General features: G+C 40.2%; 1 protein-coding gene across 12 annotated transcripts in view; it reads right to left on the bottom strand.

The window, feature by feature from the left end:
* The window catches only part of rimbp2a (RIMS binding protein 2a), a 97,935-nt gene that overhangs the window by 21,483 nt on the left and 63,914 nt on the right, over positions 1–12,538 (bottom strand). For 8 of the 12 annotated variants that reach the window (XM_047373556.1, XM_047373557.1, XM_047373559.1 and 5 more), the window contains 4 exons: positions 10,391–11,146; positions 9,213–9,368; positions 8,840–8,986; positions 4,792–4,894 (listed from right to left, as the gene is read on the bottom strand). In XM_047373556.1, coding sequence (XP_047229512.1) covers positions 4,792–4,894; positions 8,840–8,986; positions 9,213–9,368; positions 10,391–11,146 — 1,162 coding nt within the window. The remainder of the gene's footprint in view (positions 1–4,791; positions 4,895–8,839; positions 8,987–9,212; positions 9,369–10,390; positions 11,147–12,538) is intronic. The other 4 variants (XM_047373560.1, XM_047373561.1, XM_047373564.1 and 1 more) reach the window with 1 other exon arrangement.

The following is a 12,538-nucleotide window of genomic DNA, read 5'->3' as shown; positions in this document are numbered from 1 at the left end:
TAGTCCATCTGTGTGTACTTTAATCTTATTATAATGGCAACATTTCTGTGAAGGCCTCACAGGTTTGCTACAGAACAAACAGTATCATGAAGACCAAGAAGTACATCAGAAAGGTCAGGGATGATAATATGGAGGAGTTTAGAGCAGGCTTAGGTTGTAAAACAATATCCCAGTGAGAACATTGACCACAAAGGCAGTGAGGAGGCCCATGTTAACTCTGGAGGTGCAGCAGAGATCCACAGCTTGAATGGAACAATATGTTGGCAGGACAGCTATTACTTGTGCACTCCACAAATCTGTACTTTGTGGAAAGGGTGAAAAGAAAAAATCAATTTCTGCAGAATGCAGTAAGAAGTACTGTTCATAGTTTGACACAAACCATGTAGGGACCCAGCCATGGATTTCAACATTAAACTCCGGTATGGACTTTTCTGGAACTTTCAAAATAACTTGCATTAACCTACTTCCGGCAACAGCCAAGCAAACTGTAACAGAGGAGTTACCATGATGCCACTGTCTGAATAAGAGCACCCCCTCTCCAACAAGCCGATCTCTTCCACACGGCCTTCGAAAGTGACCGGATAGGGGAGACAAGTGTGCTGATGTCTCTTTGCTGGCAAACAGACATAACTCTTCAACTGGATCCAAGAGTGTCATAAGACCACGCAATCATATGCACAAGTTAAGTATGAGTGAATAACTGTTTGTGTACCCAGTATTCATTCATCAAAACGGGAATTAATGTACACACCTGGCTTGACTTTCTCTCTGAGGCCTGCAGAAGCAAACGGTGCCCCAGAGAAATCCCTACAGAGACGCGGCCTCTATGAAGCTGAGCGGAGCGGTCTCCCAGTCTGGAAGGAAGACAGCAGAGACCCCATCACCGTGGTAACGGTAACGTGCAGTGTGGTTAGCGGACAGAACGGGCCGTCTTTCATCTACAGCCACGGAGGTTAGCTAGAAGCTAACCGTTTATTCACAGACCGGCCGACAGAACAGCCGCCACACCCCACAGCTAAGGAGGTTAGCTGTAGCTAACCGTTTAAAGACTGTGGACGTTTCTTCAAACTTCTCTGCCTTTGACAATGTTCCTCACCACAGTTCATGAGGTTAAGTGTTTGGGCAGAAAAACATAGAAGTAATTTAGATTGAAATGATCTAAACGTTTTTCATTTTATGAAGTGTGGTTTTGTTTGTGTTGAACTCAGCTATCTTGGTGCTAGCAGACTATCTGCCTCACACGTGCTCAGGTTGTGTTCTTCGTATGTTTTTAAAGTTAAGACACACTTTATTAAAGGGTGATTTTAAACAGAAGATTGATCATAACGCGCCGTCCTCGCTTATGCATTTTAACCCTTTTATCAATGGTAATTTTAAAGGTGTGTGTTTGAGTCTGGTGCCAAGCTATTAGCCTCCTTTATTAGCTTAACTGCTAACAGCTAAGGACATGTTCTTGCTGCTAAATAATATTTACCCAGAAAGGTTAAGTTTTCAATCCAGTAAATAATGTGTCCCTAAAATCATTTTACTAAATTTGATAACTAAGTAGACACCATTAAGCCCCATTTCTCCAGAAAGATTTGGCTCTTTTCCAAAATACGTCCTTAAATGTTTTACCATTCCCTTGATAATATTTCTTTAAATATTATTTTAATAAATAAAGGCAGCTAATGAGACACGGTTGAGAATTCATCCAGAAGGTTGGTTTAATTCAGCAGATCATTATTTAAAATATTATTTTATTAAAATAATATTTTATCTGATCTTGCATTGTGAATGGTTGTCTAAAGGTATGACAATTATTGCCTAAGTTAGTTCCAAGACTAACTTAACTTCATTTCCAGATAATCCTTTGTTCTCAAACATAAACATTGCATGGTAATGTTGCATCACTCTTTTGGTCAGTATTTTCAATCATCTTTAATCAACTTGTTTATATTGTACATAGCCCATTAGTCTTCGTTATTCTTTAATTCTGCTTGGTAGTTTAGTTGGATTGTTTTAGCATAGTAAAGAGTTTGTTGATGGGAATATGTTTGACTTTGAGTTGACTTATTTTTGTTAATAAATTCTTGTATTTTAAGAAATTATGTGAATTCATTCCATATATGTGCAGAGTTTTGCTGTTCAATAATGTCAGAGCTCGACTCACACCTTTCTATTTTGTCCTATTACCATCGCCTTACTGGGCTGGTATTCACAGGACAACCCTTAACAGACTGAAATTTTATTTGATAAAATATTAAAATATTAATATTAAATAATATTCTCAGATTCATAATCCCAACAAGGGGATATAGCAAACATGTGGAAGTCGATGCTATAGTCATATGAGACGTAAACCATCCATTTTCACCTTGAATGAAAACAAAATATGTGGTGGAAAACCAACACTGTACTAAACTACAGCTGTAAAAATACATTTAGCTCATGAGATGAGACGATTTACAATATTGGGTCTGGGAAAAGAAGACAATATGAGATTTAATAAACTTTTCTGGAAAAACTAATTCAATTTGTTTTATTACAATTAGAGCACAGATGTCATCCTCTAGTCCTCAAGGGCTGTTGTCCTGCAAACTATAAATTTGCCTTTGGTTCAACACACCTGGGTCACATGATTAGGCCCTTAGCATGACTCTGTAGAACATGAGTGCATGTGGAGATAATTCAGTTATTTGATTCAGGTATGTTGGTCTGGGACTGGACTTGAATTTGACACCCTGGAAGTAGAGTAAAGATTTCACAAACCGAAAACTATTTTAAAGAATCTGTATTCAGTGTGGAATAATTCTGTTTAGGTTTGGCTAGTGTACTTATCTAGTTCTATGGTGGTCTTAATGCCTAAAAAGCTATAGAAGTTATTTATAAACAGGGACATTTAGAAGACAACCTGTTAGATGGTGCAAATTACTCAAGACTGGGACAGAGATTCCCACAGCACATAAAGCCAGAGCTACAATGGAATGATTTGGATCAAAACATATTAATGTGTCAAAGCCCAGACCTATACCCAACTGATAATCTGTGGCAAGACATGAGCATTTCTGTTCTCAGATGCTTTTCATCCTAAAGGGCAAGTCATTGATACCAATGACATGGCTGGCTGACCTCAAGCAGAAGCAAACCTTGCCCGGATTAGGGAGACAGGGGCAACGTCATAGAGCCAGGCCTGGCGGTGGCGGAGCTTGTTGATGAGTACCTGGTGGTCGAGCTTTGGCTCCTGGAGCTTGGCAGGGAAGCAAAAGGATGCCCCACTTTGTGATAAACCCAAACGGTGGGTGATGTGGAACCAGTGTGAGAAATTTTCAATTCACACCTACGGGAAATTTCCCTCATGTCCCAGCAGAGGTTGGGGACAAGGAATTGGAATGGATCATGTCGGGGTCAAATCTTTACCCATGTGGAATTACAGATGGGGTCATGGGAATATGCTTCTCCAGTCTATATGTGTTTTGTGGATTTGATAGTATTTTGTGGGGTGCTGCGGGAGCATGGTGTATCTGGGTGGCCTTTAAGGACTATCCAATCTTCGTATGCCGAAAGCAAGAGCTGTGTCCGTATTCTCAGCACAAAGTTGAGCCAGTTCCTAGTGCTTGTTTGTGGGACTCCACCAGGGCTGCCCCTTGTCAAGATCCTGTTTGTGGTGTTCATAGACAGGATCTAAAAGCGTAGATGGGGAGAGGAGGGCGTGTGATTTGGGAACCTCAGGATTTCTTCTTTGCTTTTCGTGGATTATGTGTTTCTGTTAGGTTCTTCAGACCATGACCTCCGGCATGCACTGAAGAGTTTCGAGTGTGAAGTGGCCAGGATGGGAGTCAGTTCCTCTTGACTGAAAAAAGGTGGACTGCCCCCTTTGGGTTGGTGGTAAGTCTTTGCCTCAAGTGGAGAATTTTAAGGATCTTCATGTCGTGTTCAAAACTGATTTAAGGATGGAACAAGAGAATGACAAATGGATTGTGGCCTTATCTTCAGTAATGGCGCTGCTCAGGTCCGTTGTCATGAAGAAATAGCTGAGCCCAAAAGCATAGCTCTTAATTTACCGGTCTGTGTATATTGCAACCCTCACCTATGGGCATGAGGTATGGATCATGACCGAAAGAACAAGAAATGAGATACAAGCAGATGAAATGAGATTGCTCCAGAGGGTGGCTGGGCTCAGCCTTAGTGATAGGGTGAGGAGTTCTATCATCCAAGAGGAGCTCAAAGTAGAGCCACTGCTTCTCCGCATCGAAAGGAATCAGTTTCAATGGCTGACTGAGCTTTGCTATTTTGTGAAGAAGAATGGGCTAGAGTTTATGTCTCTAGACAGGGGCCTGAAGACAAATACACACTACACTTCTCAGATTTTTATCTGTAAATTTAGAAAATCATATGTAAACTTCCAAATTTTGCATTACTTTTTGTTGGTCTATCATGCAAAACCCCAGTAAAATACGCTGAAATGTGTACATATTAACATGTACATGTTTTAAGGAATATTTTACTTTCCTTGTTTACTTTACTTTTTCAAGGTACTGTTTGGAAATCTAAAATGTTAATTCTATTTCTTATTCGTAAAAGAGCAAATTCTTGTAGACTGATATGTATGACAGTGCAGAACAATTTCACAAAGTCACATCCTAATCATTTCTGCGAACGGAAAGAAATAAAGATGTTTCATGGACAGAATAATGATCTGGAGATAGGGCAAAGCTTGAGGAAGTTTTAGTAAAGTTGAATTGCATAAATTATGGCACAAAAAAACAAATATCATGAATTGATTACAACTTGCTTTCTTGCAATACTGACCAATTGATGGGACCATTAGAGGGCACCTCTTGGGATGGGATCCGCCATGTTGAATTCGTCTGCCACCATCCCGGTCATGACGGCCGCCACTTTGACTGTTTGTCTGAAATACACAGACACAAAGCAGAATTTACGAGAATCAGACATTCATGATTTGCTCACATGAATGTGAGCACATTTGCAAACCATATCTTTATCTATATCTATATATATCTATATATATACAGTACAGACCAAACGTTTGGACACACCTTCTCATTCAAAGAGTTTTCTTTATTTTCATGACTATGAATATTGTAGCTTCACATTGAAGGCATCAAAACTATGAATTAACATGTGGAATTATATACTGAACAAAAAAGTGTGAAACAACTGAAAATATGTCTTATATTCTAGGTTCTTCAAAGTAGCCACCTTTTGCTTTGATTACTGCTCCGCACACTCTTGGCATTCTGTTGATGAGCTTCAAGAGGTAGTCACCTGAAATGGTTTCCCAACAGTCTTGAAGGAGTTCCCAGAGATGCTTAGCACTTGTTGGCCCTTTTGTCTTCACTCTGCGGTCCAGCTCACCCCAAACCATCTCGATTGGGTTCAGGTCCGGTGACTGTGGAGGCCAGGTCATCTGGCGCAGCACAGCATCACTCTCCTTCTTGGTCAAATAGCCCTTACACAGCCTGGAGGTGTGTTTGGGGTTATTGTCCTGTTGAAAAATAAATGATGGTCCAACTAAACGCAAACCGGATGGAATAGCATGCCGCTGCAAGATGCTGTGGTAGCCATGCTGGTTCAGTATGCCTTCAATTTTGAATAAATCCCCAACAGTGTCACCAGCAAAGGACCCCCACACCATCACACCTCCTCCTCCATGCTTCACGGTGGGAACCAGGCATGTAGAGTCCATCCGTTCACCTCTTCTGCGCTGCACAAAGACACGGTGGTTGGAACCAAAGATCTCAAACTTGGACTCATCAGACCAAAGCACAGATTTCCACTAGTCTAATGTCCATTCCTTGTGTTCTTTAGCCCAAACAAGTCTCTTCTGCTTGTTGCCTGTCCTCAGCAGTGGTTTCCTAGCAGCTATTTTACCATGAAGGCCTGATTCACACAGTCTCCTCTTAACAGTTGTTCTAGAGATGTGTCTGCTGCTAGAACTCTGTGTGGCATTGACCTGTTCTCTAATCTGAGCTGCTGTTAACCTGCGATTTCTGAGGCTGGTGACTCAGATTAACTTATTGTCCACAGCAGAGGTGACTCTTGGTCTTCCTTTCCTGGGGCAGTCCTCATGTGAGCCAGTTTCTTTGTAGCGCTTGATGGTTTTTGCGACTGCACTTGGGGACACTTTCAAAGTTTTCCCAATCGTTCGGACTGACTGACCTTCATTTCTTAAAGTAATGATGGCCACTCGTTTTTCTTTACTTAGCTGCTTTTTTCTTGCCATAATACACATTCTAACAGTCTATTCAGTTGGACTATCAGCTGTGTACTGTATCCACCTCCTGCACAACACAACTGATGGTCCCAACCCCATTTATAAGGCTTGAAATCCCACTTATTAAACCTGACAGGGCACACCTGTGAAGTGAAAACCATTTCAGGTGACTACCTCTTGAAGCTCATCAACAGAATGCCAAGAGTGTGCGGAGCAGTAATCCAAGCAAAAGGTGGCTACTTTGAAGAACCTGGAATATAAGACATATTTTCAGTTGTTTCACACTTTTTTGTTCAGTATATAATTCCACATGTGTTAATTCATAGTTTTAATGCATTCAGTGTGAAGCTACAATATTCAGTCATGAAAATAAAGAAAACTCTTTGAATGAGAAAGTGTGTCCAAACCTTCGGTGTGTACTGTATATATATATATATATATATATATATATATATATATATATATATATATATGCGTGTGTGTGTGTTTGTGTGATTATATAAAGACTGATGTCACAAACGTGAACACATTGTATAAAACCAATGAAACCATGCACAACTCACAGGCAGGCACTGAAACAGACACATAGACTTACATTCAAACACACACAAGAAAGTGAGAAATATCGCACATAAGAAATGACTGTAAGCTAAGACTCGTAACATAGCCCTAAATTTCAATTTGTAACAAATAGAAAACATTATGCACACATAAGTGAGCATGGTATGTGGTTCACATTGCGCCTCTCAAAGTTCCACTGTGAATTGAAAAAGCTGGTTTCGTGCATTGGATAGAAAAACTTTGACCACGCTGCTCAGTTACGTTTCTTGTAAGCTCAATGCTGATAAGGGAAATAATTCATCTACCTAACCTGAGAAAAGATTCTGCAACTATGTGTAATTTATTTGGCTGGCAAGACTACTACAAAGTTGACTACAGCGCCATCGAAATGTATTTATTAATTTTAAATATATTTCTAATTTATTAACTATTTTAAAAAATGTAATGTATTATTAATTAACTATTTAGAATTTCATTAGTAATTGTTACTTTTCCTAATAATTATAAATTTATAATTTCTCATTTATTATATTTGTCACGGTCTGTGGCTGTAGTGGACCAAAATGTAGAGAAGCACTGGGCAGCAAAGTGATGAGGGAAAGCTTCTTTCTTTAAGCCAAAGGTTTTTTCAAAAGCTTTACAGGAGACGATTCCAAAATTTACAAGACATAACTACTAAACCCAAAGGAATAGAAACACCTAATTGAGAAAGTAAATAAACACAAAACCCAAAATGGCAGATCCTGACAATATTATCCATGTGTCAGGAGCGGTGTAACGGAGGACCCCGGAATGCAGACGAGCAGGCAGCATGACGGTAAGTGAAATGATTTAATTAACAAAACTTACTACAGACGGTGAAGGCAAAAACAGACATGGGAAGGCTGGCAAGACAGGCTTGGCATGATCAAAGGACAAGACATGAACAGAGAAAGTGATCCTTAATGTTTCCGCGAGGAATGAACAGAACAGATGTGTATATATGGAGCAAGAACCAGGTGAAACGAGGAGACTGAATGCTAAGCACAGGTGAACTGAATGAAGATGACGGAGGAGAGAACAAAACGTGGCTGGAGCAAAACAGAGACTCTTGAATACAAACTTAAACACAACTAGTAAACCATGATACTAAAGCATAACCAGATCCTAACTTGACAAAACATGAACAAGAAGACAAAACTAAAGCCTGACCAGGAAAATAACAAAAGCATGATTCAAAACCTTTCAAGAATAATAATAAGAAGGAGAAGAAGAAGAACCCAAAAACACCCACAAATCATGACACCATGACTTGCTAATTCCAATATCTACACAAGCCAAACCTTGCTAATTCCGGAGAAGTATGACATGGCGCAAAAGCACATTTTTCCTGATTGCTCCACAAAATGGGAAACAAAAATAAAATCCAATTTAAGTAAGGCAAATGTGTGTCAGGCTTTATTAGTCATGAAATGGCATCAGAAATTACTGCAAGAATAACTACTTGCCCTAACTTACCCATATCTACAGTCAGATCAACAACTTAATGGCTTGAAACTGCTATTAAATGAGGTAAAAGGATTTCTACACCAAACTGTGGGGGAAAAACATTAGTTGTTTCAATGTGAGAAAATTTTATTAGAAGAAAAGATACATTTTTTAAAAGCTTTCTCACACATCTTTACCTAGAGTGCCAGTAAAAGTGGAGGACACCGCAGTTAAGGTACATATCAGATATGGTATTACTCGACGGTAGCTGCTATTTACTTATTGGATCTCCTTGCAAAACTTGCTCATCTGATTGCAAAGACAAAAAAGAAAGTTATTGTTTTTTGCAAATAATCTCCACACAGAGCCACCCAGATCAATTTGAGAAACAAACCATCTGGTGCATATATGTTCAGTAGGCTCAAAGTTTGTTTTCATGTACACACGTTAAGCACACGCACCAACAACACAAAATAAAAAGCAAGCCAAGGCAGCAGTCATTTAAAGTATCTGTGCCTGTCCAGTTCACTACATTATAATGAACAAGGATGCTTGACTCTAGGAGTTTACAGTAAGTGCAAGGAACTGCACCTTGGGTGTGTTGTGCGAGTTGCGTCGTCGTCCCTCTTCCAGCTGCATCTCAGAGTACAGCTCCTCCTCATCCTCCTCCATGATGTCAGACAGGTCAGAGCCCCGGCTGCTCTCGCTGTGATAATCTTCATTGTGACTATAGTGAGGCTTGTGATCATTACAAAGACACAAACACACAGACGCAGTTGTTTATATCCACAGACATACCTAAGCACGCACAGAGACATGGGCGAAGGAGTGTAGTCATGCAGCCACCCAGATGAACATGCACACACAACACACATCCTGACACATTTAAGACGTTTCCCACAAAATAAGCTTTTGTGTTTAAAGAAAAAGAAAAGAAAGTTATTACTTAACGCTCTGTTCTTACCGGTCTCCCCAGCTCAGAGCCTCTGAGAAACTCGTCAACTGAAGGTCCTCTCCGACGTCCTCGAGCAAATCCCTCCTCATCTTCCTCTTCCTCATCAGAGGGATGCTGGTGAAATGAATGACCCTGTTCTCCATATCTCCCCATCCTTCTCTCTCCCTAGAAATGCAGAACAAAAATTAGGAAAGTAAATAAAAAGTGGAGCAACTCACATCCATTCTGCCAGTACAAACTCGAAATTACTACAGTAGAGATGGCCATCTAGGCAATATATCACTCCGGCGAGGTTATATTATTTCAACTATAATATTCCTGACACATGTATTAAATGCAGCTACCAGAAAGGGACTTCATTGTATGTGGGAGTGTCCTCAGGTTGTCTTTTTGGAAGGCTGTGTTGACTATGATCGGTCAGATGATTGGTAAAGAGGTTCCTTTAAATCCTAAACTGTGTATTTTGAATATCTACCCTGAAGAGTTTGTTATTTCAAACAATCTAAGATCCTTACTTAATGTTTGTTTTTTGTAAGCTAATCACTGTATTACATCTTCATGGAAGAAAAAGATATTATGTGGAATTTCACAATGGTTTTAAATGGATAATGTTTTACTTTGCCCTTAAGAAGATTGATTATTCAAAGTTTGAGAAATTTGGGCTATTTTTTCCACTTGGTTAGTCCAAAATGATATCCAGCCTGATATGTGCAAGGAGGTGGAATGAGGCCCTGCTTTAAGGTAATTTTGTAAGAACATCTGTGGATGTTGATTGGTCTGTTGGTGGGATTGCTTTTACCTTTATTTTGTATTTTTATTGTTATTATAAATTTTTTTTCTCCCTGTATGTGTTTTTTCCTGTGTTTACAAGCATGTATATGTATATGTGCGGACATGTTCTTTTGCTCTCTACTTGTCAAAATAATAATGAGATGTGAAAAAAAAAGTGGAGCAACTTTCATCTATAGCAACATTTACATTCTGTTTTGGATATTTCCAGTTTTGGATATTTTGATTTTGAAAAAAAGTTATATTCTTGCTTGTTCCCTTAACCTCAAGCAATTTACTCTAAATTAAAATTAAAGTAAAAATGTATAATATAAAACTTTCACAAACAAGTATGTGTAGATTCAGTAAGCAAAAGATACTGCAATAATTCGTAACTTTGTGTAATGCTCTTTCCAAACCTTGCCACTTTCTGCTGCCACCCTTTGTGCTGCTTCTCGAGCAATGGCTTTGGCCACGGTATCCGGGATAAGGGTACCTTGGGGCTGAGGAAGAATTCTCTGAGGGGAAGGGGAGCGCAAATGGACAGGGGGAGGGGCCTCAAGAGTGTGACCTTGCATGGGGACAGGAAGCTGCAAAGGAGATCGAGTTGGGTCCCAGCCAGGCTGGCCAGGTGGAATAGCTCCTCCATGGTGGGCTGTGTGCTCTTTGGCATCCAGGTCTCTGGCACTTACTGGTCTCTGAGGTATAGGGTGGGGCTGAGGGTGGGGCAGCAGAGGCAGTTGGTGCTGGGGCCTGCGACCCTGGTGGAGAGGGTGAGGCTGCAGGTGTAAGGGCTGTGGTTGGGGATGTGGGGATCCGCCTGGATGAGGAAGTCTGGGAAGGGTATGTGGATGTGGTGGATGAGGTGGGTGTGGATGCACAAGGGGTGGAGCAGGAAGTTGGGGAGTGGGGTGAGAAAGGTGAGGAGATAGGATGTGAGGTTGAGGATGCGGATGCGGATGTGGAGGAGGGCCTGCATGTGGGTGCATTGGGGGTGGCAAGGGTAGGGGAGGTAGAGGCACAAGCAGGTTGTTTGGAATGACGGCGACTTGGGAGTCCTGGGATTCTCCCTGGACTGACAGTGTCCTAACAATGACTTCTCTGGCCTCCAGACATTGAATCCTCGTCATATCAACAGTAACATAGTCTGCCATTGGAAACAGCACCTCAGCTATCTGGATTGAAGAAAAAACACAAAGATGTATTTATCATTTTAAAGAACCAATACAACTGTTTATGCCTTTACCAACATCTTTCAAGAAAGGCCTGCAGTCTCTTTCGCTCAGAATGCTGTCATGCAATTTTTGCTCTATAGGTTCTTCTTATACCTTTTAACCCTAGAACACCTCAGTACCGTGAATGTTTTCTTGTTTGGCTGAAAAAGGTAAAGCAACTGTATCCATTTTCTAGTGATAGCATTGTCTCACCAAAAGCAAAGTTGTTGGTGTTTATAATAGGGCTCACCAATACATCAAAAAGTCATCCATGTTTCACATGCCATTATTATATTTGCTGATGTTATTTTTTTTAAAGCAGCACAAAATATTCAATAGGGTCATAGAGATGTTCTGCTAAAGTGATAAGGAAACTGTTTTGCCAGGCAACTAAGTTGTTTAAATTCCAATACAGCAACTGTAGCCAGATGCAAGCTTTATTAAAACAATTTTGATGTAATGGAAATAAAGCATTTAATTTTTTTGTAACTTTATTGCAACCATAGTATCTGGGATCTATGTCTGCAATAAACCGTTCTACAACACTGTGTTAGCCTCTGCAGTGTTCTATACTGTGTTCTGCTGAAGGAGCGGCTGCACAGAAAGGGCCCAGAGTAGACTGGACAAGCTGGTATGGAAGGCCAGTGGAGTTGTGGCCTGTCCCCTGGGCTCTACGGTAGAGGTGGGGGAGAGGAGGATGGTGGCCAAGTGACATCCATCATAAACAACGCCTCACACCCCCTTTACGACTCTATTGGTGCTCTAAGCAACTCATTCAGCAGTGGCTGCTAAAGTGCAAGAAGGAACGCATCAAAACGTCCTACGCATCAGCAATAAGACTACAATAAATACGTATAAATGTACAACACTGCCAATACATTTATATCTTTTCTTTCACAACATTTATATCTTTTCTTTCTTTTCATATTAGCTGTAACTTTATTTAGATATTTTGCGTTTATGTTTTTGTTACTTTGGTTGGTCTTATTAGACTATTTGTTTTATTAATAATTTTCTTTAAATTATCTTCCTAGATATGCACCTTTTATTCTGTCTTGCTGCTATGACAATTCAAATTGCCATTTGGGGAATGAATAAAGTCTTATCTTGGCCTAAAGCATAAAGGCTACACTGTAAACCTAACTATTTGTTTAGTTATTTGCAGTCACACTGTCATTGTGACTTTCACCAATGTTATTGAATACCAGATGTTTTCCTGATATTGTTTAGCCCCAGTTAGCGGCTGCTGTAGCTGCAGCAGCTCAAAAGTTGATGTTTGCAATGTAATTGGGTCGACCATATCAACCCAATGTTGCTTTGGCACATTTCAACCATAATACCTCTATTTCAACC

Source organism: Girardinichthys multiradiatus, chromosome 8, assembly GCF_021462225.1.
Source record: "Girardinichthys multiradiatus isolate DD_20200921_A chromosome 8, DD_fGirMul_XY1, whole genome shotgun sequence".
Classification (NCBI taxonomy): domain Eukaryota; kingdom Metazoa; phylum Chordata; class Actinopteri; order Cyprinodontiformes; family Goodeidae; genus Girardinichthys; species Girardinichthys multiradiatus.
The sequence above is the reverse complement of the archived record's forward strand: the minus strand, read 5'-3'. Positions and strand labels throughout refer to the sequence as shown.